Below are 24401 nucleotides of genomic sequence, written 5' to 3'. Positions count from 1 at the left end.
CCAGTTACCTGAGGTGGACACTCTTGGTGCACCCCCTTGTGGGCTTTGTGCAAAGTCTTGTTGTAGTTAAGCCTTGATTGTTGTAGGATCACTGGGAGGAATTGACCTCCAGGCCAATTGGCAGTGAGAATCAGCTGTGTCTGCAGTGGGAGAACTTCTGTGCTGAAGACACCCTTCTGGGGCAAGACTTGCTTCAGTGGGGCTTTGGTGCTCACTGAGTCTGCCCCCTGAGTGTGTCCCTTATAGATCTGAGGAGTTGTAATCCAGATGGTCCCCCTCTGACAACTGGGTACACTGGCTCTTGGATCTAAGGAGGTGCTAATTTAGCCTCGGCCTGAGGTTACCCAGCAGGAGCTACGAAGAGAACTGCAGATTCCCCTTCCTTTTTTGGAGTTTTGAGGTGCCCTGATGAGGCCCAGCTGTGAAGCAATGCAAGCTGCTGTGGGGCCTTGGGCCTTCTCTTGGAAGTTCTGGGTCTGTCTGGCCCAGCTGCAATTTTTTAGGTAATTTTCAGGTTGCAAAGGGCTGGGGCATTCATATGCAAAAGCCTCTGCTGCAGCCTGGGTGGGGCGGGGTCTCAGGGAATCAAAGGGCGGAGCAAGCAGCTATCGCGGATCCTCAGCCCTGTCCTAAGGGGCAGTGCGTCTCAGTGTCCCGGTAATTGCTGCAAGCACCTCTGAGGGAAAGCCGCCCTCAAGTTCAGAGTTCTGCCTGCTGCCAGACAGTCCAGTTTCTCCCCGTATGAGTCCTGGGTCCCCAGAGACTTCCCAGGACCAGAGTTTAGAGCAGTTGGGAGCTTGTGACTCCCTCCCGATTCAAAAAGACAGCCGCATCCTCCAGTGCCAGCCCCTTTCCACGCACGAGAGCCTCCGTACCTCTGCACTTTACTTCTGCAGCTCCTCTGGCTCTCAGTGTGCTTTTCTTTCCTTCTAGTTGTAGAATTTCCACTCAGCCAGCCTTCCTGTATTTCTGGATGATGTCCGTTTTGTCTTTTCATTGTATTTTTGAAGTTGTTGTGGGAGGCAGCAATTTCCCAGTATTTACCTATGCCACCATCTTAGTTTCCACAGCTGAACTGTTTTTTTAATGAAAAGCTTTTCCTATTATCTGGCTTCTAAAATGATTTAGATCCTTACCTCCAACAGCCACCACGGAAATAAATGTTACTTCACTGTCACATGTACACCTCTGTTTAAAAAAATCTTCTAGAATTCAAGAACCTGCATTAGACATAAACCTAGAATTAAATACTATAATTGTGCTACTCATCTTTGCTTCTGTCAAACATTCAGAGGCTTTTCCTTCCCTGAATCTTTTGCTGCTCCTATTGGTTGTAAAATGTCTGTGGAGCAAAAAACAATCAGATAGTAATGTGGTGCTTAAAAGCTAGAGCACTGGATGGAGACTTCTGGATTCAGCCCTACCAGCTGTGTCATTTACTTAAACCTTCTGAGTCTTAGTTTACTCATCTCTAAAATGAGGGTTATATAGGTATGTATCCCACAAGATTGCAAAGAGAATATGAATTAAAGCCCCCCAAATGGTACCTCACATGTCATAGGTCAGTATGTATTGCCAATGTTCCTATAATAATTATTAATATTAAAATATGCCAAAGACAGCTATCTTTATTATTTCCATCTATTGCCATAGAAAGGGAAGGGAATGGAATACTTATGCTCTTTTTTTCTCCCATTTCCAGGCTAAGCCCTGACTATAAGCATTTCTCCAACATATGAAAGAATGACCTTCAGTGATAGCTTGTATGAAATTCCCCTAACCACTAAAGCTCCTTTCTTTCTCATCTGTCATGAGTGGAGATGGGAAGCAGTTTTCAATTTTACTCACACTGAACCTTTGTGTACCTGAAATAGTCTGCTCTTATCTGTCCATTTCTCTCCTAAATTGTAAAGCCCCACATCTTAACCTCTCAATGAGAAATCATTTTCGGGTGCAAACTACTGAATCATATCCAGTTTTCCCCGCAGCCCTCTGAAACCTCTTATTCCTTCTAGGCCACAATCCTAGGGTCAGATTTCCCAGGAAGGGGCAATGTGCAGGTTGCAAGAAGCCTGCCACACTCAGGCAACCACATTTATTTAACAGGGTCCACTCCACTCTCGTGGTATTTTTGCCAACTTTCTGTAAACGGTCCATCACAGGCAAGCAGGCCTGGAGAGCTATGTAAACCAATTGGGAAAAAAAAATATGGAACCTAAGAGATGATTAAGCAAGAAATTAAGTGATAAACCCTTTGCTCAATCAACAGAGTTTTATTTTATGATCATGAAAAGCGGGCAGCTTAACTCCAAAGGGAAACCCCATGTAAGACAAAAACATTTCAAGAGCTTCTTACTGCCAAGCCACACGGCAGTGAAATAGAATAGCTCAGGGACCGCCGGGCAGCCTTGCTATTGGTTTTCCATGGTGATTTTGGCTGCAGAGGGTGCCTGGAGGAAACCCTGATGCCCTAAGGCCTTGGGTCCTCTGTGCCCAAAGTGAATAGGACTCGACAGTGGTTGAAAACACAAAGTTTGTCTCGATGTAACACAGCCTTTGTCTAGGTGTACTCCACTGGGTTTATTACTTAATAGGCCCTCCTCATTTTATGTTTACTCTTCAAAAGAATTAAAACTGACACACATGATTAACTGTAATGAATAGTACTGATTGCTAAAAGAAATACATTATTTAGATAGCTGATGAAAATCTAATCCAATAAGTGGTCATTGAACAGAATAGGTGCAGTCCCAATATAATGGGATTCCTAAAACATCTAACCACAGGACAGTTTCTAAGCTGCAACCACAGGTAGGAAAGTCAATCACTACTTTGACATATGCTAATAAAGTAAGATATGCCTCAATTCATCTTGTTACAGTAGACTATATTCTTTGTACAATGATAGTTTTAAAATTTGACTACACGAGGATGCCAAATAGAACAGTCACTTCCTTACACATCTTTTGCTGTTATACACATTTTATATACCAGCTATCTTTTAAAATGAATACTTTTCATTAAAAGTGTTTGAAATCAGTGTCCTACAGTTAACTAAAACAATTCCTACTCCAAACCTGCATGTTATTCTAGAAAGATCGATGTAAATCTAGGAGTCACTAGACATGTCTTCCCAAGGCTTCAGTAGCTGGCGATAAAACACTTCATCCAAAAGTTAACACTTGGTCATAGCTACCTATTTGGTTTCGGTGACATAAATTTGATTTTTTAAACCCAAGTGAATGTATGGGCACATCACATTCAGCAACATCTCATTATTAAGAAATTCCCTAAATATATCTTGTGGGATATAGAAACATCAGCTATGATTCCTGCCCTCAAAGGATGTCTGTTTTCTCTTAAGTAAGAAGATAGAATCAACATATATGAAAAATAGCAAATGAAACTCATTAGTATTATAGTAAATTCTAAATTATGCAGATAGATTTTCAGTATTTCAAAAAACAGAGAGAGTATTTGGAGTTGATAGAATAGAGAAGGCCCTGAAAAGACGCAGGACTCAAGCCAGGTTTAGAGAATAGGTTAGGATTTAAGTAAACAGATGGGGAAAGGCCATTCCAGGCAAAGTTTACAACACAGAAGGCCACGTGTTTTCATAGGAGGTCAAAGCAGGTGGCCTGACTAGAGTAGAAGTTGTGTGGGGGAGCAGTGGGAAATATTATTAGATAGCAATTCACAGAGTATAACTGAATTATATTCTTAAAGGAGATTAGACTTTAAAGTATCAGGCACTTGGGGGTATTAGATCAAGTGATGAAAGCATATAAACACAGATTCAGCTCTAAACTTCCATCCATGAAATAAAAGAATCCACTGTAAGGTGACTAGACAGGCTATTTTTAGGTGGCGCTGATCCCAGAGATAAACATCATAATTTCTCTTCTGAATAGGGCAGTTTACTTTGTGCCAAGATGTAGTCCACATCCCTGAAAACTTTAGATAAATGCTTTCAGAGAGATCCCTTCCATGAGAAGGAAAAACAGTCCCCTTGTTAGTAATGTTGAAAATAGCCATGTGCTTTTAAATAAAATGACTTTGCTTTCTGGAAATAAATATAGAAAAGTTCATTCTGTATGTTTCAGGGTAGCTTATCAAATGTATACATTTAATTTATCTCCAAGTCATACTCTGTTCCTCATATTATTACCCCCCTTTGCCATGGAGATAAACCACATAGTATTTAGCATGAACACTGAGCTGTGAGATCAGGAGATGTGGGCCAGATAGAGGAAAAGAAAATGTGTGATGGTGTTGTGGCAGTGCAGAGATCAAATTTTGGACAGCTAGTGAGAAGAGAAATTTTAACAACTGATTGAAAATGGGGGTAAGAGATCAACCAAAGGACTTGTATGCATGCATATGAGCAAAACTAATGGACACAGACAGTAGGAGGGTGAGGGCTTGTGCTTGGGGGAGGGGGTGGCAGGGGGAGGTCAATGGGGCAAAAAAGGAGACTCGTGTAATATTTTAAACAATAAAGAATTTAAAAAGAAAAACAGGAGTCTTCCTGAGATTATAGTTATGCTTGCCTAAAATTTATAGTACCCAAAGTAATTATCATATAAGAATTAACATTTTTTTTGTTAAGGAATGTTGAGGAATAAAATTCAAAACTAATTTATAGAATAGAAGCTTTCTGTGCACTTTAAAAAATTCACTTTCTTTCATGAGTATAGTAAGTCAGGTCCTCCTGACAATGTCATATCCAAAGAATTATTTGAGTCATAGTAATAACATTCCTTTTTCAGTCTCTGTGAAATTATAACTTCCTTAAATTTAGACAGATTTTTTTCCTATACCTTCTTCTTCATTCAGACATTGTACATATTATTTTACAAGTATCTTTTTAATTAGCATTCCCCCATATCTTAGATGTCATAGTAATAAGATAATTCTTGTGTAGCACTTTTTAAAATATATATATTTTTAATTGATTTCAGAGAGGAAGTGAGAGGGAGAGAAAGAGAGAGAAACATCAATGATGAGAGAGAATCATTGATCGGCTGCCTCCTGCATGCCCCCTGCTGGGAATTGAACCAGCATCTCGTGCGCGTGCCCTTGACTGAAATTGAAAGGACCTATCAGTCCACTGGCCAAAGTTCCATCCACTGAGCCAAACCGGCTAGAGCTCAAGTGTAGCACTTTTAAATTTTCAAACTATTTTCACATACACTATCTGGTTTGATCTTACACTGTGTAAGATCTGTGTATATAACATAAGGTGTTTTTATTTCTATTTTATAAGTGAGGAATATGAGGATCAAGAAGATTACATAAACTTGCATATGATTGTAGTATGTACATAATTAAAATACTATAAGGCATTGCTCAGTAAATACCTATTATTTTGACTAGATAATTTAAAAGAAATTTTGTGGTAATTATGTACATTTTGCTTAAATCGACACATAATCCCACTCTTTTTAGGAAATGAGGACCTTTCTTTTATTTAGAAATTTGAATTAATAGTGAGTAAATAAGTAATAAGGTAAATTTTTTAATAAAAATATTAGTAGTTATAGAAACTAGTGTAAAAATGAAATATAGTCTTGATTAATTAAGAAACTTTTATTGAAGGGGTAAAGATAAGCATAGAAGGAAAGGCTTTTTGGACATTTAATTCTTTAGAGTATAAATTTAAAAAATCTATGAAAACTAGAACTAGAAAAATATCAGTGTACACATTTTCTGGCATTTTTCTCTTTTTAAAATTCTTTAAAAGCTTTGTTGAGGTGTAATTTACATACCATAAAATTGTTCAACCATCACCACAGTCCAGTTTTAGAACATTTCTCTCTCCTATAATAACCCCTGGGCCTATTTGCAAATACTTTCCATTCCCACCCCCACTTCAGGCAACTACTAACTTCTTTTCTATCTATAAAGATTAGCCCTTTCTGGTTCATATTTTCTTATGCTAAAACCTTGTTTTACACTAAATGTTTTTAATTTCTACATGTATAATTGTAAATCTAGTTCAATGTGGATCCATGGGTTTAATGTATAGCAGCTTCAGGCCTTTCTTTCCTCTTGAATTTTATGGCTACTTTATACCTTGCTTCAGCATTGTTGCTGCTACAGAACTGAGCCAGTGATGTTTTCCTGAACGTGGAGTTTAAGGGCAGTGTATAATAGGACTGAGCAGAGTGGTCTGGCAATAGAGGAATATTGGGAAATGATGCAGACAAAACAGCCTAGAGCTTATGCAGGAGTAGAAAATCTGAGAGTTAGTTTGCTGGTTTACTTGGTTGTGAAAGTTTTGTTATGAGCCCTTTGCCTAATTCGGTGAATCTGATTAAGAACTATAACCAGAGTGGAGAGAAGCACACTCCAGCAATTTGGCATAGCTCATCTGAGAGTTGAGCATTCTTCAGTGATCTTGAGGCAGCTGTCAGTTTATCAGGGGAAGATTTGTCATGAACATGTTCCTTGGACTTCATTCAGAGAATCAGCTTCCGCATAACAGACCAACTTTGTTGAGTTAGCTCCCACCAGTCGTCGTCGGTGCTCGGACTTCCCTGTTAGGTGCTGGGATCTGTGAGTCTGTGGCATTCTAGTTTAAAATGGAAGTAGACATTCTGACTAAGTGCTATTCTCTAAGGAACTAGTGAGGGCTTTGCAAGTGCAAACAGTGGTTCTGATTATAGGGCTGCCTGCACTCAAGCAAAGATGAAACAGAAAGCCTTAGTAGATAGGCTGTATGTAGGTTTCTGTAAACTGTTTGTAATTCATGTTTATTGAATTGGCAACCAATAAGACTGACTCCCAAAGATCTCTGTAGCTTCTACCTACTTTCCATTGGCAGCAGCCATCTGCCACCAATCATCTGTTATCACTCTCTTCTCTCTCCCCTACTCCTCCCAACCACCCTTGGCTTCTTGCAGGATTCAAGCACCAAAGTGCCCAGGTCTCTGATAACATATTGAGGTCTCTGTAATTGCCTAGGAAAATGAAAGCGAGGTTTTTGCTGGTTTCTCAAACTACATGTCTAGCATGAGTGAAGCTTAAAGATAATGATACATGATTCAGCTTTTCCCACAGAGTTTATGAGTTAGCCAATTCCATTAAACTATCATTTGTACAACATCAATCACTATGCTTTATTCAGCTGATGGGCAGTAGCACATAATGGAAATAGCTTGGGCCAAAAAGATCCAGTTCTGCCCCTTGATCGCTTTGTGGCCTGGGGCCATATATTATCCTTTCTGGTGATCCTTAATTTGCTCCTCTGAAAAGTGAGAATTGTATTTTCAAAGGGGTGCCAGGAAGATTAAGTAAGAAAACTTACACTATACTGCTTGTGACACCTAAATAAGATCATTGCAGACATTAGCTGCTGTTGTTATTGACTATGAAGTATTTGTAAAAACACAACAAAACCTTCCTTCTGCTATTGAAAGTTGATGTTAGGACTAAATGAAATAATGTTTACGGACGTGCCCAGCAGTTTATGGTTAATGGAGGTTTTTCCCTCTTTCTCTCTGACTTCCTCCTGATGACTTCATTTATGTCCCTAAATTCTTCACAATATAAAGTTCAAAACTATTTAGGAAATAGCAAAGTAGGTAAAATTTTTAACCTAATATCCTGGCTAGAGTGAAATAAACATACGGGTGTAGTTAGAACAGCAATACGCTGGTTATTATAAGAAATGATAAATATACTTGGAATTATAGAATTTATTAATCAAAGAGGACTAGAGAGTTGTGAAGGCTAGAAAAAGAGTCTAAAGAGATGGCCATATTCCCAAGAGCTAACCCAGGAGCTAGTCGGCAGTCAAGTGGACACTATCCTAGATATGATTGTATTAAATCTAGTAGTACTTATAATTGAGAATATCACATGTCAGTCATTCAAGGAAGACAAAGTTAAAACATCTTATAGAAATGGAAAATCCAGGGCTAATCATATAAATCTTTTGTCATGTATATTTCCTGTTGGGCATTAAATCTTTTCTTCCCTTTTATGCATAACTGAGGGTACTTTTGGAAAGAAGAAAGATACCAGATATTACATGCTTGTCATCGTAGCTTCCCTGGTTTTTCTCCTGTTAAGTGTGGAGCTTAGATGCTGTGATGGCTTTGCCAGTGATAAATAATCCTGGTTTATTTCATGCTTTCTTTGATTCGCTTAGTCAACAAATATTTCATGAGCATTTACTCTCTGTCAGGCACAGTAAACAAAAAGAATCATCAATCTCAGGTTGCTTTTACACCTGTGAGAGGAGAAAAATACTAAATAAGTACGTAACCAAATGATTGAGTGCATTAGCTTGTGATGAGAGCTATAGAGAACACTAAAGGGAGAAGTGGGTGGTTCCACTTTTATGTAGACTTATGTGAAGAGAGACTCTCTGATTAGGCAACATTTGAGCAAAGAACTCAGGGAACTGAGAGGCTGACTCTTGGGGATCTCTGTGAAGAATATTCAGGCAGAAGAATAACACAAGCAAATAGCCTGGACCAAGAGCTGCCCCAAAAGCTTGCTTGGCATACTCAAGGAACAGCAGGGTGGCCGTTGTGACTGACAGAGAAATGAGGCTCATGAGTAACAGGGGTCCAGGTGGTGTAAGACCTTGTAAACCTCTGTGGCAGTTTTGTCTTTGCCATGAGTGAGATGGGAAGCCACTGGAGGGTTTTGAGCAAAGGAGTCGTGACTTGATCTGGCTTTGTTTTAAAGAGAAGAGAGATCATCAATGAATGCCCATTTGGGGGCACTTTCTAATATAAGGTCACAATAACTCTGTAAGAGACAGAAAGACCTTAATTGAAGTCAGGATTGAAGTCCAGACCTGTGACCCTAAAGGCTGAGTTCTTTTCTCCCACCCAGTGCACAGTAAAAATGTGTTATAAAGAAAGATATTTTTACACTCGATGTGTGAAGTACACAAGAGTATTCAGTCATTTAACTAAGACTCTAAAGAGGAATATAATTTTGTTTCTTCTCTAAATTTGAGTAACTCAGCTCATTTTTCATGCCATTGTTCCTATCTGTCCAGATTTCTTTTAGAAGCAGGTTTTCACATTTTGTGCTCTACTGTGTACTACAACGGAATTCATTTGTCTCACACTAATCGGTCCTTTTAAAGAGTTTCACAGATGGAGTAGAGTGTCTTTGGCTTAAGGCATTTTCAATTATCCATTCTCCGCCTCTAGCCTGTCATACAGATTCAGTAATGATGGCAGCAAACTGCGGCCCAGTTATTTGAAGTGCCCTCATATTCTCTCCTAAGGAACTTGCCACATTAATTCGATTTGTACATGTGCATTTGAAGAAGGCTCTTAGGAACTTTGCTATCCCTGCAGGTGAAGCCTAAACAATTCACGACTAAAGAGGGGACTGTGATATTTCAGCTGAAAATAAGATATAGCTTGTCATGTTATTTCCTCAAAGCTTTCATTATTACCGAATAATGGGGGCCGTTTGGCATTATCTTGAGGATTCTGTTGAGGGAGAGCCCTAGATGATAACACTTTAAAATTGCTATTAAGTGATTATTTCTACTATCTGACATTTTCATTACAAGGCACCCTGTTAAATTTTTATGTAAAACAATAAACACAGATCACCAGCCTGCCTGAGGACTCCAGAGCCCCAGGGAGCCATGTGGGGCTGCAACAGAGGCAGGGAGGCTTTGGGGACATCAAGGCACAGCTTAGGTCTCCCAGTTAGTACACCTGAGGAGCAAGGATTGAGGTCCAAGAGGATTAAAGCTATCGTGCGTATCTGAGAAGAAAAAGAGTTTTCAATATCTCTTGAAATAGTTTTTAATCAATTTCCCTAGATGTGTCCCAATAGGAAAGCATCTAATTAACTGTAAATTTTTAATCATTTTTATTGAATTTACTGGGGTGATTCTGGTTAACAAAATTATCCAGGTTTCAGGTGCACAATTCCATCACACATCAGAAATCAGATATGAGATTATAAAAAAATTCCTTTAGACCCAGGATATTTAATATATGATTAGAATTACTAATGTTCAGAGTACAGCCTCTTTTCAGGAGCCCATCATTGCCAGGAAGGTAGGAATACTGTTGTGGAACACGTTCTCAAAAGGTTTTGAGATCAATAACCGTATTCTATTGTTATTAAAATGATAGTGCTAAATCATTCCTTTCCTCTGCTCCAAAATATGTAATAGGTCTAACTTATCTCTAGATGCCAGAATTTATTTCCTTTCTATTACTAAATCCTTGAGAAAAGGCCATCTTGGGGGGAAAAATAAAGCTTATGTTTGAAAAAAAATATTTTTTTAATCTCTTAAAAAACATCTTGCTACACTTTTCTTCTCCTTTTTGCAACTGGAGTAAAGGGCAAACTGGGAGGTTAAAAAAGAATAGAAGTAGATACTTTTACAACTTGTGAAGTGTTTTTGGACAGGACTAAAGGGACAGAACATAAAGGCCCGTATGATCCTACCTTTGCCACACTCACTTGCAGTAAAATTGGAGAAGGTAGATTTCTACTGTTTTGATTGAAGGAGAAACACTATCAAGTATACTCAAGCATATTAAATGAAATGAGAGTCAAGTATATTTCCCTTCTAATTCAAGTGGGCACAAAATTATTTGGGAATCCAGTGAAATTAAAATTCATCTGATCTAGTGCGATGAGACTGGACAATAGTTGTGAGCCTGGATGTTAAACACAGCTCCAGCAAGGATTTATTGTGTGATTCAGGTGGTGGTTGGGGTGTCACTTCAGTGCTCCATGCACCTGTTAATTTGGGATTGAGAATGAACCCTGTGTATTAACACTATAGTCATTTTCTGACTTCCTTCCGCCTTTCTTTAAGGTCCAGTTGAAAAGTGAAGAATCCAAAACCTTTGCAATGAAGATTCTCAAGAAACGCCACATTGTGGATACAAGACAACAGGAGCACATCCGCTCCGAGAAGCAGATCATGCAGGGGGCTCACTCCGACTTCATAGTGAGGTGAGGATGCAGCCCCAGGGACTACAGTCCCAACTCCAAGTGCAAATCAACCGCAAAACCCCTGCCACTTACACGCACCACCACACATTTCATTCACACAGAAAGATTTTGCCAAAAAGTTGACTATCTCCCCCCCCCCCCCCCCCCGCCAAGAGAATCAGATTCTGGGAAAAGAACATGCTTTTCCCAAAGGGAAAATCAGAGTGCCTAACATTTCTTTTTTATCCTCTCTGTTACTCCAAAACTCTGCATAGACTTCTGGTGCTCAAAAGACAAAATATCAAACTATTTTATCTTTAAGTATTTGAGCATTTTAAATATTTTCTAAAAATGCAATGACTACTCAACCAAAGCACTAATAAGAGAATAATGGGGGAGTTTCTTTAAATGCAGAAGCTTTTCTAATTAATTTGCCTGTGGCATTTGCTGAAAACAGATTACAACATGAATATATTAAGAAAACAGCACACAAATTGCATACATTATATTTGTAAAACATAACCTACTTTACAGCTATGTTCACTGCATATTTATAATCACTAAATATTGCTCAAGAGTTCATGCTTGAAACATCAACCAGATTGTAATTAGAGGAATACCAGGAAGGCCTCTCTGTCCATAATGACGGGGATTAATACATTTCAGCGGAGAGACGAGCCCCCGACAGTGTGTGAGTCTTAGTCAGGAGCCATTACCTCCTGTTCCTTATTTGCAAATTCAGATCTCTCTCATCTTTTTAATAAAATTTCAAGCTTGGCAAAGCAAGAATAAGACTGTAATCATGGCACTCAAAACATTTACATGCTTTTGAAAGGCAATAATGTTTGTAACCTTTGTTTTCTTGTTTGCAATTCACAGACTATACAGAACATTTAAGGACAGCAAATATTTGTATATGTTGATGGAAGCTTGCCTAGGTGGAGAGCTGTGGACCATTCTCAGGGATAGGTAGGAGCTTTAAGAAATTTCTGTCATGTCTTTGACAATGTAGTTGACTATGATGGTCTAAAAAGAGTCAATTATTATGAAGTATAAAAGTCATATTTACATTTTACATGTGCTTATCTTTCAAAAGGTAATGTAAATATGGAGCACAACCTACCACGCACATATAATTTACTATAAATATGAAACTCACTGTTTCAGATTTATAACTAATAATATATGATTAGACCACGACCACAATGAGAATGGCACCTACTCACCCTAGCCGGTTTGGCTCAGTGGATAGATTGTCGGCCTGAGGACTGAAGGGTCCCAGGTTCAATTCCGGTCAAGGGCAAGTGCCTGGGTTGCCAAATTGATCCCCAGTAGGGGTCCTGCAGGAGGCAGCAATCAATGATTCTCTCTTATCATTGATGTTTCTATCTCTCTCTCCCTTCCTCTCTGAAATCAATAAAGATATATTTTAAAAAAGAATGGCACCTAGTGAGGTATATATAGAGAAAGTTGTATGTATCAGACAACTATATACCTAGAATTTAACTCTTGCTTGTAACATGAGGAGAAAGAGCAACTGTACAGTTGCAACCTGAGTTGCAACCTGGATTTACTATCAGTTTTTTGCTCCATTCCTTCTCTAGATGGGCAGTCTATCTTTCCCGACACTGGGAATTTTTGCCAAAGTAACTTTTTCCTCTAACTTTACATTACTCCTTGGTTTCAAAATTAATAAAAGTTTCCAGCCATCCCTTTCAGGCCGTAGCTGGTCTTAGGAAAAAGAAAATCAATCCATTTATAAGCAGTATTTCATGTACACAATCTAATCTAGAGTTGCTTCTTTTTGTCCTTTCAGGGAAAGTAAAGTTGGTCTAGCTGGTGCTTATTTGTTTCTTTTAATTATGCAAAATTAATTTTCCAGCTCATATTTGCATAATTAGCAAACAGTCTCCTTTAAAATATATATACTATAAAATGTCTCAGGAGATTATTACCAATGCTAAATGTTTATTTAAAAGGAAGACCACAATTTTTTTCCTATAAATGACTGTTTGATCATTTTCTATTTATGATCTAATAACATTTAAAACTCATCCTTGTTCCTTTCAACATTCAGCTTTAGACATTTTTTTCTCTTTGTTATAGTGTCATCTCTCCCACTCTTTCTGAAACCATAGCCTTGATGTTCCCAGAATGCCACCCTATTTTTTGACAACTTGTTACGTTGTAGATATCCCAGAATAGAACAAGTGGTTCTTTGCAAGATACTGATTTAAAGTCTCATTCCTAATTGTATTATGGTATCTAACATAAGGTAAATACAAGCATACAAGAGAATATATCGTGTTGGCATTGAGGATTGAGGTCCAAGAGAATTAAAGCTATGGTGTTGGCACCCTCCTGTTGTAGTGGTTTTGATTGCGATTGGTGTATCACTGGGGGATTGATTCTCAGGCTGACTGTGAGGACCGGCCATTACTGCCGAGGACAGGCTGTTGTGCAGGACCTGACCTCAGGGAGCAAGAGTTGTCTCAGGGAGGCTCCGGTGCCAGCCTGGTCTACACTCCGGGTTTGTCATTTGTGGAGCTGGTGAGGTGGAGCTCTGGTGTGTTCTGAAGCTGGCACCAGGGGTAGGGGTTCTGGAGGTTCTCCAGTGCAGGCCAAAGTCAGCTGCTGCTTGTGCCCAGCCTGAGGCCACCCAGTGGAAGCTGCAAAGTGATCTATGGTTGGTTGCTGCTGGTGCTCGGCTTGGAGGCACCTGGGGAAAGCTATGCTGTGGACCGAGGTTGGTTGCCACTAGTACCAGGCTTACCACCCTTGGGCGGGCACCACAGGGTGGGCAGAGGCCAGCCATCTATTGTGCTGGGCGCATGGCCACTTAGTTGAAGCTGTGCTCTCGGCCCACAGTGGCCGCAGCTTACGCCAGGCTTGGAGCCACTGATGGGAGTTAAAATGCAAAGTGAGACTGGTCACCTCTTGTGCCAGGTTTGAGAGCTCTTAGCAAGAAATAAAGGGCACAGAGTTTGGCTGCTGCTTGTCGGGGTTTGTGGACCTTTGAGAGGTTTTAGGAAAATCTGCAGCCTGAGTTGGAACGGGCCCCTTGTGTGGGGGAGCCGCTGGAAGAGGTTCAGCCAGACGAGTTGGGTGTGGCGGTCTCAGGGAAGCATTAGGGTGGGGTGAATGATATAATCCAGGTTAATGCAGATTTGGCACTTGCCTGTGCCTGCCAGCGCTTCAGTCTCCAGAGACAGCTGCCCCAACCCTTGCTCCTCCAGCCCTCACCCTGAAGCCAGTTAACTCAGTTCCTACCCATATGTGCCTGCCACTATTTGGGCTGCTGCCTCTGCACTGAAGTTCAAAACTAGTGAGTTTGTGAGTGAGCAAATCCATGCTCAGCCCCTAAAGAGGAATGCCTGGGACTCCAGCAGTCCTCAGTCTCGCTCAGAATGCAATCACCACTAGTTTTCATTGCCTTATGTAATGGGGACTCCTCTTGCTGACACTGGTGTCCTGGGCGGGGAGCTGGGCATGGGGCTGGGCTCCATACCTCCTCAGAGGGGCCCTCCACAGCCAAGATGTCCCTCTTGATTCTTCACTGTCACACCTGGGTATGGGACCTGCTCTTTCCTTATACCTGCCACTCCCGGCCTTGTCACGGCTTCCTCTTTATACCCTTAGTTACAGGGCTTGGCTTCAGGTGGTTCTATAATTTAGTTGTAATTTTGCTGTGGTCATGGGAAGAGACGAGCACATTTCCCTACTCCCTCTCCTGACCGGAAGCCCTATCGAGAGTGATTATTTATATTCCATCTCAAATGATCTAATAATAGATGGCACTAATTGAAAGTACTTCAAGGAAGTGAGTCTATTTTTATAAGAATTTACTCCCACCCCCAAAACTTTAAATTGGCAGGAAACCTGCACAGGTTGTGAGATACTTCATATTTATACACTCATTAATGATGCTGTTACCAGTCAGTGAAAGGAGAGAATCTACCTTTGGGCAAAAGATGCTTTGTTATATTCAGCCATTTCTAGATTCAGTTTATGACAGGTAGATTGCACATTATGATTAAATTTTAATATGTCTCTATCAATATGTATACAAAAGCATCTGATTCTCTCAGTAAAATCATTGTTATATACTGCCACCTAGCTAAAATAGCAACCCATTCTCTAAAAGGCATAAGAACCTACTCCTTACTTGTTTTAATTAAAATGACACAAGTCAAAGCATAATTTATCATTTAAAAAAGCTATGAGGCAGTGATTTCTTTCTTTAAGCCATTTTCTAAGTGTTGATAAAACAAGTTGTCATTTCTGTTTTAGCTCAAATTTACATTGTCATTTCCAATTCCAATAGCAATTTTTCATTTTGTTTCACCCTAATATAATGCTTTGTGACTGCTTTCTAAAAGAGTATTTTAAAATTCTCAAATTGCCTACATCAAAATTTAGTGATGAAACCATGTTGCTGATACATATTTTGTGTCCCCATATATTGTTGATTTGTCATATAGCGTGGAAACATATTTGAGACAAGGTTTTCATTTGATTTTTAAAATCAGTTACAAATGTATTTATACATGGGAGATTCTCAATATAGATCTATTCAACGGATGGAAACCAGGCTCCCCAAATTCCAAATGACTCAGTAGAAGAGAAATCATGAAACAATAAATAGGGCCACCAAGAACTGAAGGCTGAAATGATTTGTGGTCATTTCACTTCCTGATGAAAAAAAGGGAGAGTTTTGACTGGCAGGCAATAAAAGGGAATTTCTTCATACATTTGGGAGAAGCATAGAAAAAGTAAAAAGAACAGACATTAGCGTTAGACTCTTCAAAGCTGACTTGTGGGAGTGAGTTAGCCCTTGTAGCAAGAAGCAGCAAATACTCAAGAACAGTGATAATTGGTGTTGTAAACTCCCCATCTAATGACTTTAGACCTGTTCTGTATCAGTCAGTTTTCCTATATTAAGACAGTGGCTAAAGAAGAGATTTTTGGGTGCTCAATTTTAATGGCTATTATATATTATTAGCGGTATGTACTTATTTTAAATATATGCATTGATTCTTGTATGATCATGATATCCCAATGAGGTAGTTTCTATTATGAGTCTAATTTTGCAGAGGAAACACTGAGACCCTGAAAGGTACAGTTAGTGGTACAGTAAGTGAAACCCAGATTTGAGCTCAGGATTCTTGCTTTAGGTTCCATATGCCTAACATAGAGCCTTCTCTGATGACTTTGAGTTATTTTAAGATTTTTTTCATCTTCCTGCTAATGATCAGCTTATTCAGAATATAAATATGAATACCTTTTGGTAGAGCTTTCATGAGAAATTGATCCCTCACCTAAGGGTTTATACTCTGCTTGCAACATTAACAATGCATTTGTCCATTTGGTTCCATTAACAACTGAGTAGTAAGAAAAGCAGAGATATGTTGCCCAAAGTCACAGCTCCAGAAATCATCTCTTCTAAGAGTAATCAAGAATTTTTAAGCTTTTCAAAAGGCCCACCCAAACTATATTTAGACAGTCCTGATACAAGAAAGTAATCAGTTTTCTTATTAAAACTAATGTAAAATAGGGCAAGGCTCTAGTTCATGTATGCCTTGTTTTGTTTTGCTTGGGCTTTGCTTTTGCTTTGTAATGCTCTCCATTGAGGAGACTTGAAGTCTTATACAGCACTCAACTAGTTAAAGCTCTGTGCTAATGATCTACTATATATTATATATAGGTTAGTAATGACCTATTATGGATGCTGACTATTCAATGCAAGTAATCTCTTCAGTTGAAAGGAATATACTGCTCAATAAACAAACCCACATAATTAAGCACAAAGAAGAAAGGACCTTAAAGGCACTACTTTAACCCCTTTCCCAATACACAGGATTATACAGCATTAACTTGGGAAAGATAGCTCCACCTCAGAAGATTGTCGCAGCATAAAGTATGTTATTTGTTTCTTAATATAGATGCAATTTTTTAAAACTTTTTCTTGTCCTTATCATTCACAGTTGCTCAGATATTGTTGAAGAGAAACACTAAAGTCTTAGTAATCATAGTTAAGACTCTAGTTAAGAAAAGATAGCATCATGCCTCAAATTGTATTTCAAAAGAAAGATTTCTTTAGGGAAGAGCCAATTATTTAAGTGACAATTCAGGGGAGATTACGGGTTGAAGTAAAGAATACCTTTCTGAAAGACTATGTTTATTTTTTTTTAAATGACCTGATGGTAGCTGCGTTAGCCTTGGATTCACTGATTTATTGTGGTAGACATTACTTCTCAGGATTTAAAACGAAGCAAATGTCGTCAAAATGCCAACTGGCCTCAGTGACGCTTGTGAAAGCCCAGCCTGGGGCCCCTCTTGTTGCTCACCACCTAAAACTGCCCGAGTCTAGCCTCAACTTACATCCTAGCCCCCTCAAGAGCTGCTGTTCACACTAATGTTCTGGAATTATCATGAAATGATTAACTTGCGTTTCCTGCTGGGAAAAGAGGAAAAAATCATCGTGGGTCTTCTTAAGGAATTCCATTAAAAAATACAGTATAAGATTCTGGTCTAGAACCTAGGAGTTAACCTTAGATGCCAAGGTTTTTCCCTTTATTATTATTTCATTAAATAAAAACATGAGAGAGGCAGAAACAAAGAGAGCTTTCCTGCCCATTATCATAATCAAGTTTACTAATAAACTTCCCCATCCAATTAACTTCTTCCTTCTAATTATCTTTGGCATGAGCCCCAGGTTGTCTTCCTCATAAGAATGCAGCAGTTGTAGAAATGGGTGTTGTTTGTCTTGCTGACATCAGTTGCAAACACAGAAGAATACTCGCTTGTGATATCATTGCATCAGAAGCCTCACAACTCATTTCCAAAGTGGTTCTTAAAAATATTAACTCCTAAGCACATTCTCATGAATCATACCTATATTATTTAGAAGCCCTGCATGAATAAATATGACTGAACTCTAAAACTCTCCTTTAAAAAACGCCTGTTGATAGATAAAGCTCTAAAATAAGATTTGTCTCTCTTCTGCCCACCACTGCTACTGGGCCACTGGGAGAAAGCCACCAAGTACACGAAACGTGGTGTTCGAACTCTTCTTTAATGTTTTCAGGAAGTTAGATTAAACTATCCTATTCATAAGGGCAAAGAATTCCTTGACTTAATCTTTAAATGCCTTTGAAAACCCAATGCCGTGGCAATCAGATGCCATTTGGCCAGTAGGATTTGGTCTCTGGGGTCAAATTTTGGTACAGGAATATAGTGAAATGAGAAATAAGACCTTATGAAAGAAATGCATTTCTTATATACTTTTCCTCCCCTATTCTGTGTCTCAGAGGTTCATTTGAAGATTCTACAACCAGATTTTACACAGCATGTGTGGTAGAAGCTTTTGCCTATCTGCATTCCAAAGGAATCATCTACAGGGACCTCAAGCCGGAAAATCTCATCCTGGATCACCGAGGCTACGCCAAACTGGTCAGTGTACTTCCCACATTCTCGGCCCTGCAGTTTTAAAATACTGGTTTATAAAGCTGTGTTCACTTGGTAACATAAAATCTCATTTTTTCATCTTATGTATCATAACTTTTCTTAAAAGCAGATTTTAGTGTCACTATTTTGAAGCAACTATTCTTTAAAGTTATGAGGAATTAAATTGGCTAGGTTTGAATTAATAACATCCTGGCAAAACACGCTGAGATGGACTCATGCTCACTGGCACGTGTTCCTAGACCTAGAAGAGCTAGAAGTTTTTTCTAGCTGGCTTTCTGCATCCAAAGTAAACTGGGTTTTATATTATGGAAAATTATTAATCATTTTAATATTTTAGATTTGAGAATAATGCAAATGGAAAAAAATGGGCTTTGCAGACAATTTCCAGGCCATGTTAATAACAATAGCAGTAGTAATAAAAATATTTTTAAATGTAGTCAAGAACTCTAAAGACCTAGTGTAGAAGGTAAGTTCTAATTAATTTATATGTTTTTAAATGCATGACTTTTGAAGGCTTTGATTCTTGTCTGTACCAGTTTCAATATTTTAACTTTGAAACTTTTTATTCAGCATAAGATTTTCAAAGAAATCAAATAAATGGAAATTAATTACTTGTATTCTCAAACAAATCGTTTAAAAAAAATAGATTTTCTGTGTCTAAGTTTCCTTCAAATGGTTTTTAGAAAAATAAAAGAAACATCTTTATTTTTATATCTGTGTTTACCAAGAGCAGTCATTGGTCTCATAACTTTGTTATTAGCTTCTTCAACAGTAAAGTGTCTTCTTAATTAATATTAATGAATTCTCAATTTCATTAAATGCAGCAGAAATCATGTATATGCTGGAAAATATGTCAAGTAGGTCCAACTAGTGTTTTTAAAAATTTTGAGTAAATGAGAAATTATTTATTTATACCCAACAGCCATTGGCGTAAACAAGAAAAAAATGGAAAGTATTTCTAGAAAAAAAATTTTCTTTACTGTTAATGATGTGAATTTTATCCTCTACTCAAATTTCAACTTACCCCATTGAAACCAAGTTTGATCAGGCAGGCTTTGTTTGAAAGATAGATGACTCCTTTTAGAAAACAGGACTATAACATATCTGTTTATATTTTTTATTATTATTGTCATCAGTGTCCTTCATTAAAGTGATTTCTTGCATTTAAACTTAATCAAAAGGGGCTTGAGATACCTTGTTTTTCTCTCTGTAAGGTGGATTTTGGCTTTGCAAAGAAAATAGGATTTGGAAAGAAAACATGGACTTTTTGCGGGACTCCAGAATATGTAGCCCCAGAGATCATCCTGAACAAAGGCCATGACATTTCAGCCGACTACTGGTCACTGGGAATTCTAATGTATGAACTTCTGACTGGCAGGTATGGTCATTGATAGAGAACTGCTGGTGAAAATAGACCAGGAAACAGCTACACATGCCTGCCTTAGTCACTCTCATTGACCATGTTAAAGTGCTTTTCACCATATCTTCTTACTATACTTCGAATAGTTATGCTCATAGAGGAAAGAGTCTCATTATTGCTAATTCTTTATATGTATGAGAATATGGAATGATCTAGTACCTTTCTGTAAGATCTTTGAGCCTAGTCATTTAGCCAACAATGCAGCAAGGTAAGTTATAGTTATATAAAAACTATCCAGGGTCAACTATTTATATAAATAAAAGAATCTGTTAGCAGTTTTTATATTTAAATGAAACTTGAATGCTTTGCAGGTTTTTTATGTAATAATGCTATAGTCGTAAACAACTAAAAAGGGTGCTATGGATACTACAGGTATAAAACAGACTATAAACTTCTTGAGGAGAAGAAGAATACCACCAAGCCATGCACTCAGGAAAATGAGAATAGGATCATTATAATCTATAGAGTTCAGAAGGCTGGTTTCGAAGAAGAAAAGATTGCAGCTGGGCCTTAGAGTCAGAAGGCAGAGAGCAAGCAATGGAAATGGGCATTCCTGGAAGTGAGGCATGACAAATAGAGAAACAGTAGTGAGAAAATCCAGGAACATGGTGAAAATAGACCAGAAAACAGCTACTGTTTTAATATAAAAAATATTATTTTATATTTAAAAAAAATAATGGGAAATCAATTAGTCACCTTTCAAGGATCCTAATTGCTACACTTGAACTCCATCCAGAGAGAAAATCATTGAGTATTTTCTGACAAAGGAGTGGTATACATTGCCATATTTAAGGAAAAACAGCTAGCAGAAATGTGTAGGGCAAATTGGAAGATGGATGGGGAGGCTAGTTTGAAGACCATTTCAATAATTTAGATTTAGGAAGCTGAGAGCCCAGAATAAGATAGGGACAGTGAAAAGAAATGGATGAGCACGAAGTAGGATGTGAAAAAATTAGTTAAGATAACTTAGTCGCTACAGTAAATATGAGAGAAAGACTAAAGATCTTAAGACTCATTGCTCTTAGGATTCAATGAATGTATGAAGCACTTAGAAGAGTGTCTAGAGCAGCGGTTCTCAACCTGTGGGTCGCGACCCTTTCACAGGGGTCGCCTAAGACCATCGGAAAACACATATATAATTACATATTGTTTTTGTGATTAATCACTATGCTTTAATTATGTTCAATTTGTAACAATGAAATTGGGGGTCACCACAACATGAGGAACGGTATTAAAGGGTCGCGGCATTAGGAAGGTTGAGAACCACTGGTCTAGAGCATAGTAGCCATTAGGATTTATGGAGTGCTTCCTATCATTTCCAGGAATAGTTATGCTGTGCTGTTAATTTTATTTGTAGGCACTTTAAATTATTGCTCTTGAAACTTCTAAGTTGATTTTAAATAAAGTAAATTAGGTTAGGTTACAGATAATTTAATTTTTGCTATTGACAGAAAGGTAAACTGTTTTAAATATGTGACAAATTAAGTAGATGCATAAATAAATATAAGATTTGGACAATAGAGAGGTTGAACCTAATATACATACATGTGTATAGGTGGATAAATAAACTTTCTGGTGTTCTTTGAATTGCTATAAAAATCAATTATATCATGAATAGAAGAAAACTCTATTAACTAACACACAGTGAAATTAAAAAGTCTACACACTTAAAAAGCACTTTTCTAAATAACCACAGGGTCATAGGAATTATGGAGTAGAAAAACAATAATAAAAATACAGCAATCAAAAAAAATACAGCAATCTGTGTGGTATGGCCAAAGCTGAACTTAATTTATTACCATAAATACTTATATCATTATCATAAAAAATATTTATGAGGCTAGCATTATCCTAATTTCAAAACCATATAAAGACACTAAAAAGAAAGAGAATTACAGGGCAATATCCATAATGAACATAGATAATAAAATCCTCAATGAAATATTATCAAATCAGTTCTGGCAATATATTAAAATGATCATATACCATGATCAAGTGGGATTTATTCCAGGGGTGCAAAGCTATAATATTCACAAATCAATAAACATGATACATCACATAAATTGAAAGACAAAAATCACATGATCAGATCAATAGACACAGAAAAAATATTTGACAAAATTCAAAACCTATTTTGGATAAAAACTCTCAGCAAAGTGGAGCAGAGAGATCATACTCAACATAATAAAGGCCATATGTGACAAACCTATAGCCAATATCATATTCAATAGGAAAAACCTAAAACCATGTCCTCTAATACCAGGAACAATACAGGGATGTCCGCTTTCACCACTCTTATTCAACATAGTACTGGAAGTCCTGGCCACGGTGATCAGAAAAGAAGAAATAAAGGCATCCCAATTGGAAAGGAGGAAGTAAAACTCTCATTATTCACAGATGACTTGATATTATACTTAGAAAACCCTAAAGACTGCACCAAAAAACTACTAGATTTAATAAATGAATTCAGCACTGTAGCAGTATACAAAATTAACACCCAAAAATCAATGGCATTTTTATACACCAATAATGAATTCTCAGAAAAAGAAACTAAAAAAATCCCACTTATCATTGCAACAAAAATATTAAGATACTTAGGAGTAAACTTAACCAAGGTGATAAACACCTGTACTTGGAAAACTACAGGATGTTGAAAAAAGAGATAGAGGAAGACATAAACAAATGGAAGAATATATCGTGTTCATGGATTGGTAAAATCAACATCATTAAAATGTCCACACTACCCAATGCACTCCCTATTAAAATACCATCAGCATATTTTAGAGATCTAGAACAAATACTCCAAAAATTTATATGGAACCAAGAAAGACCCCAGAAAGCCACAGCAATCTTCAGAAGAACTAAGTTAGAGGGATCACAATACCAGATACCAAGTTATACTACAAAGCCACCATAAGCAAAAAAAGCCTGGTACTGGCACAAGAACAGGCATATAGACCAATGGAACGTAGCAGAGAAGCCAGAAAGCAACCCAAACCATTACACTCAATATTTGACAATGGAGGCAAGAGCATACAATGGAGTCAAGATAGTCTCTTTAATAAATGGTGTTGGGAAAATTGGACAGATACGTGCAAAAAAATAAAACTAGACTGCCAACTTACACCATACACAAAAATAAACTCAAAATGGTTAAAGGACTTAAATATAAGTCAAGAAACCATAAAAATCTTAGAAGAAAACAGGCAGCAAAATCCCAGACAGCTCTCGTAGCAATATGGTTGCTAATACATCTCCTAGAGCAAGGGAAACAAAGGAGAAAATAAACAAATGAGACTATATCAAAATAAAAAGCTTCTGCACAGTAAAAGGAAACCATCAACAAAATGAAAAGGGAGCCCACTGTATGGAAGAACATATTTGGCAATGATACATCTAATAAGGTGTTAATATCCAAAATATGTAATGAACTCATACAACTTAACTAAAGGGAAACAATCCAATTTAAAAATGACCAAAGAACCTAAATAGACACTTTTCTAAAGTGGATATACAGAAGGCCAAGAGACATATGAAAAAATGCTCCAAGTCACTAATCATATGAGAGATGCAAATCAAAACGACAATGAGGAATCACCTCACATCTGTCAGAATGGCTACCATCAACAAATGACAAGTGCTGGTGAGGATATAGAGAAAAGGGAACCCCAGTACACTGCTGGTGAGAATTCAGATTGTTGCAGCCATTATGGAAAACAATATGGAGTTTCCTCAAAAAAAAACTAAATGTGGAACTTCCATTTGACCCAGTGATCCCACTTCTAGGACTATATCCTAAAAAACCTGAAACATCAATCAGAAAGAATGCATGCACCCCTATGTTCATAGCAGTGCAATTTACAATAGTTAAGATCTAGAAACTGCCCAAGTGCCCATCAGTAGATGAATGGATAAAAAAACTGTGGTACATTTATACTGTGGGATATCATGCAGCAGTAAAAAAGAAGAATCTCTTACCCTTTGAGACTGCATGGAGGGACCTAGAGAGTATTATGCTAAGTGAAATAAGTGAGTCAAAGAAAGATAAGTATCCCATGATCTCACTTATATGTGGAATCTAAAGAACAAAATAAACTGATGAACAAAATAGATTCAGAGACATAGAAACATGGAACAGACTAATGAATCTCAGAGGGAAGGCGGGGGTGGGTGGGTGGGAAGAAAGTAACCAAATAAGTTATATAAATAACCATGGACACAGACAACAGTGTGGTGAAGGTATGGGTGGGCTAAAAGGGTTCAATGGAAAAAAAAGGGTACATCTGTATAACTTTCAACAGTAAAGATAAAAAATACAACTACCCTATGATACAGCAATTTCACTTCTGGGTATTTATCTGGGTGTGAATAGTTACTAGGTATTATGCTGACAAACCTTGGACTATGAGGATGGCCTGTCATATCTAATGACTTCTGGTTGGAATAAAATTTGGAAATAATAGATGGATCTTAAAAAAGCAAGGCATGTTAATATATAGATCAGTTAACCACTACAGAATGGTAGAGGAACTAAGGTGCAGGCAATCTCTCACAGATATGCCAATAAAGTGTACCA

General features: G+C 37.8%; 1 protein-coding gene across 4 annotated transcripts in view; it reads left to right on the top strand.

The window, feature by feature from the left end:
• Nucleotides 1-24401, top strand: part of PRKG1 (protein kinase cGMP-dependent 1) — a 1080615-nt gene that overhangs the window by 1048785 nt on the left and 7429 nt on the right. For all 4 annotated transcript variants that reach the window (XM_059662699.1, XM_059662698.1, XM_059662700.1 and 1 more), the window contains 4 exons: nucleotides 10820-10959; nucleotides 11818-11907; nucleotides 18249-18390; nucleotides 19620-19783. In XM_059662699.1, the coding sequence (XP_059518682.1) occupies nucleotides 10820-10959; nucleotides 11818-11907; nucleotides 18249-18390; nucleotides 19620-19783 (536 nt within the window). The remainder of the gene's footprint in view (nucleotides 1-10819; nucleotides 10960-11817; nucleotides 11908-18248; nucleotides 18391-19619; nucleotides 19784-24401) is intronic.

This window comes from Myotis daubentonii, chromosome 13, assembly GCF_963259705.1.
Source record: "Myotis daubentonii chromosome 13, mMyoDau2.1, whole genome shotgun sequence".
Taxonomy (NCBI): Eukaryota; Metazoa; Chordata; class Mammalia; order Chiroptera; family Vespertilionidae; genus Myotis; species Myotis daubentonii.
The sequence above is the reverse complement of the archived record's forward strand: the minus strand, read 5'-3'. Positions and strand labels throughout refer to the sequence as shown.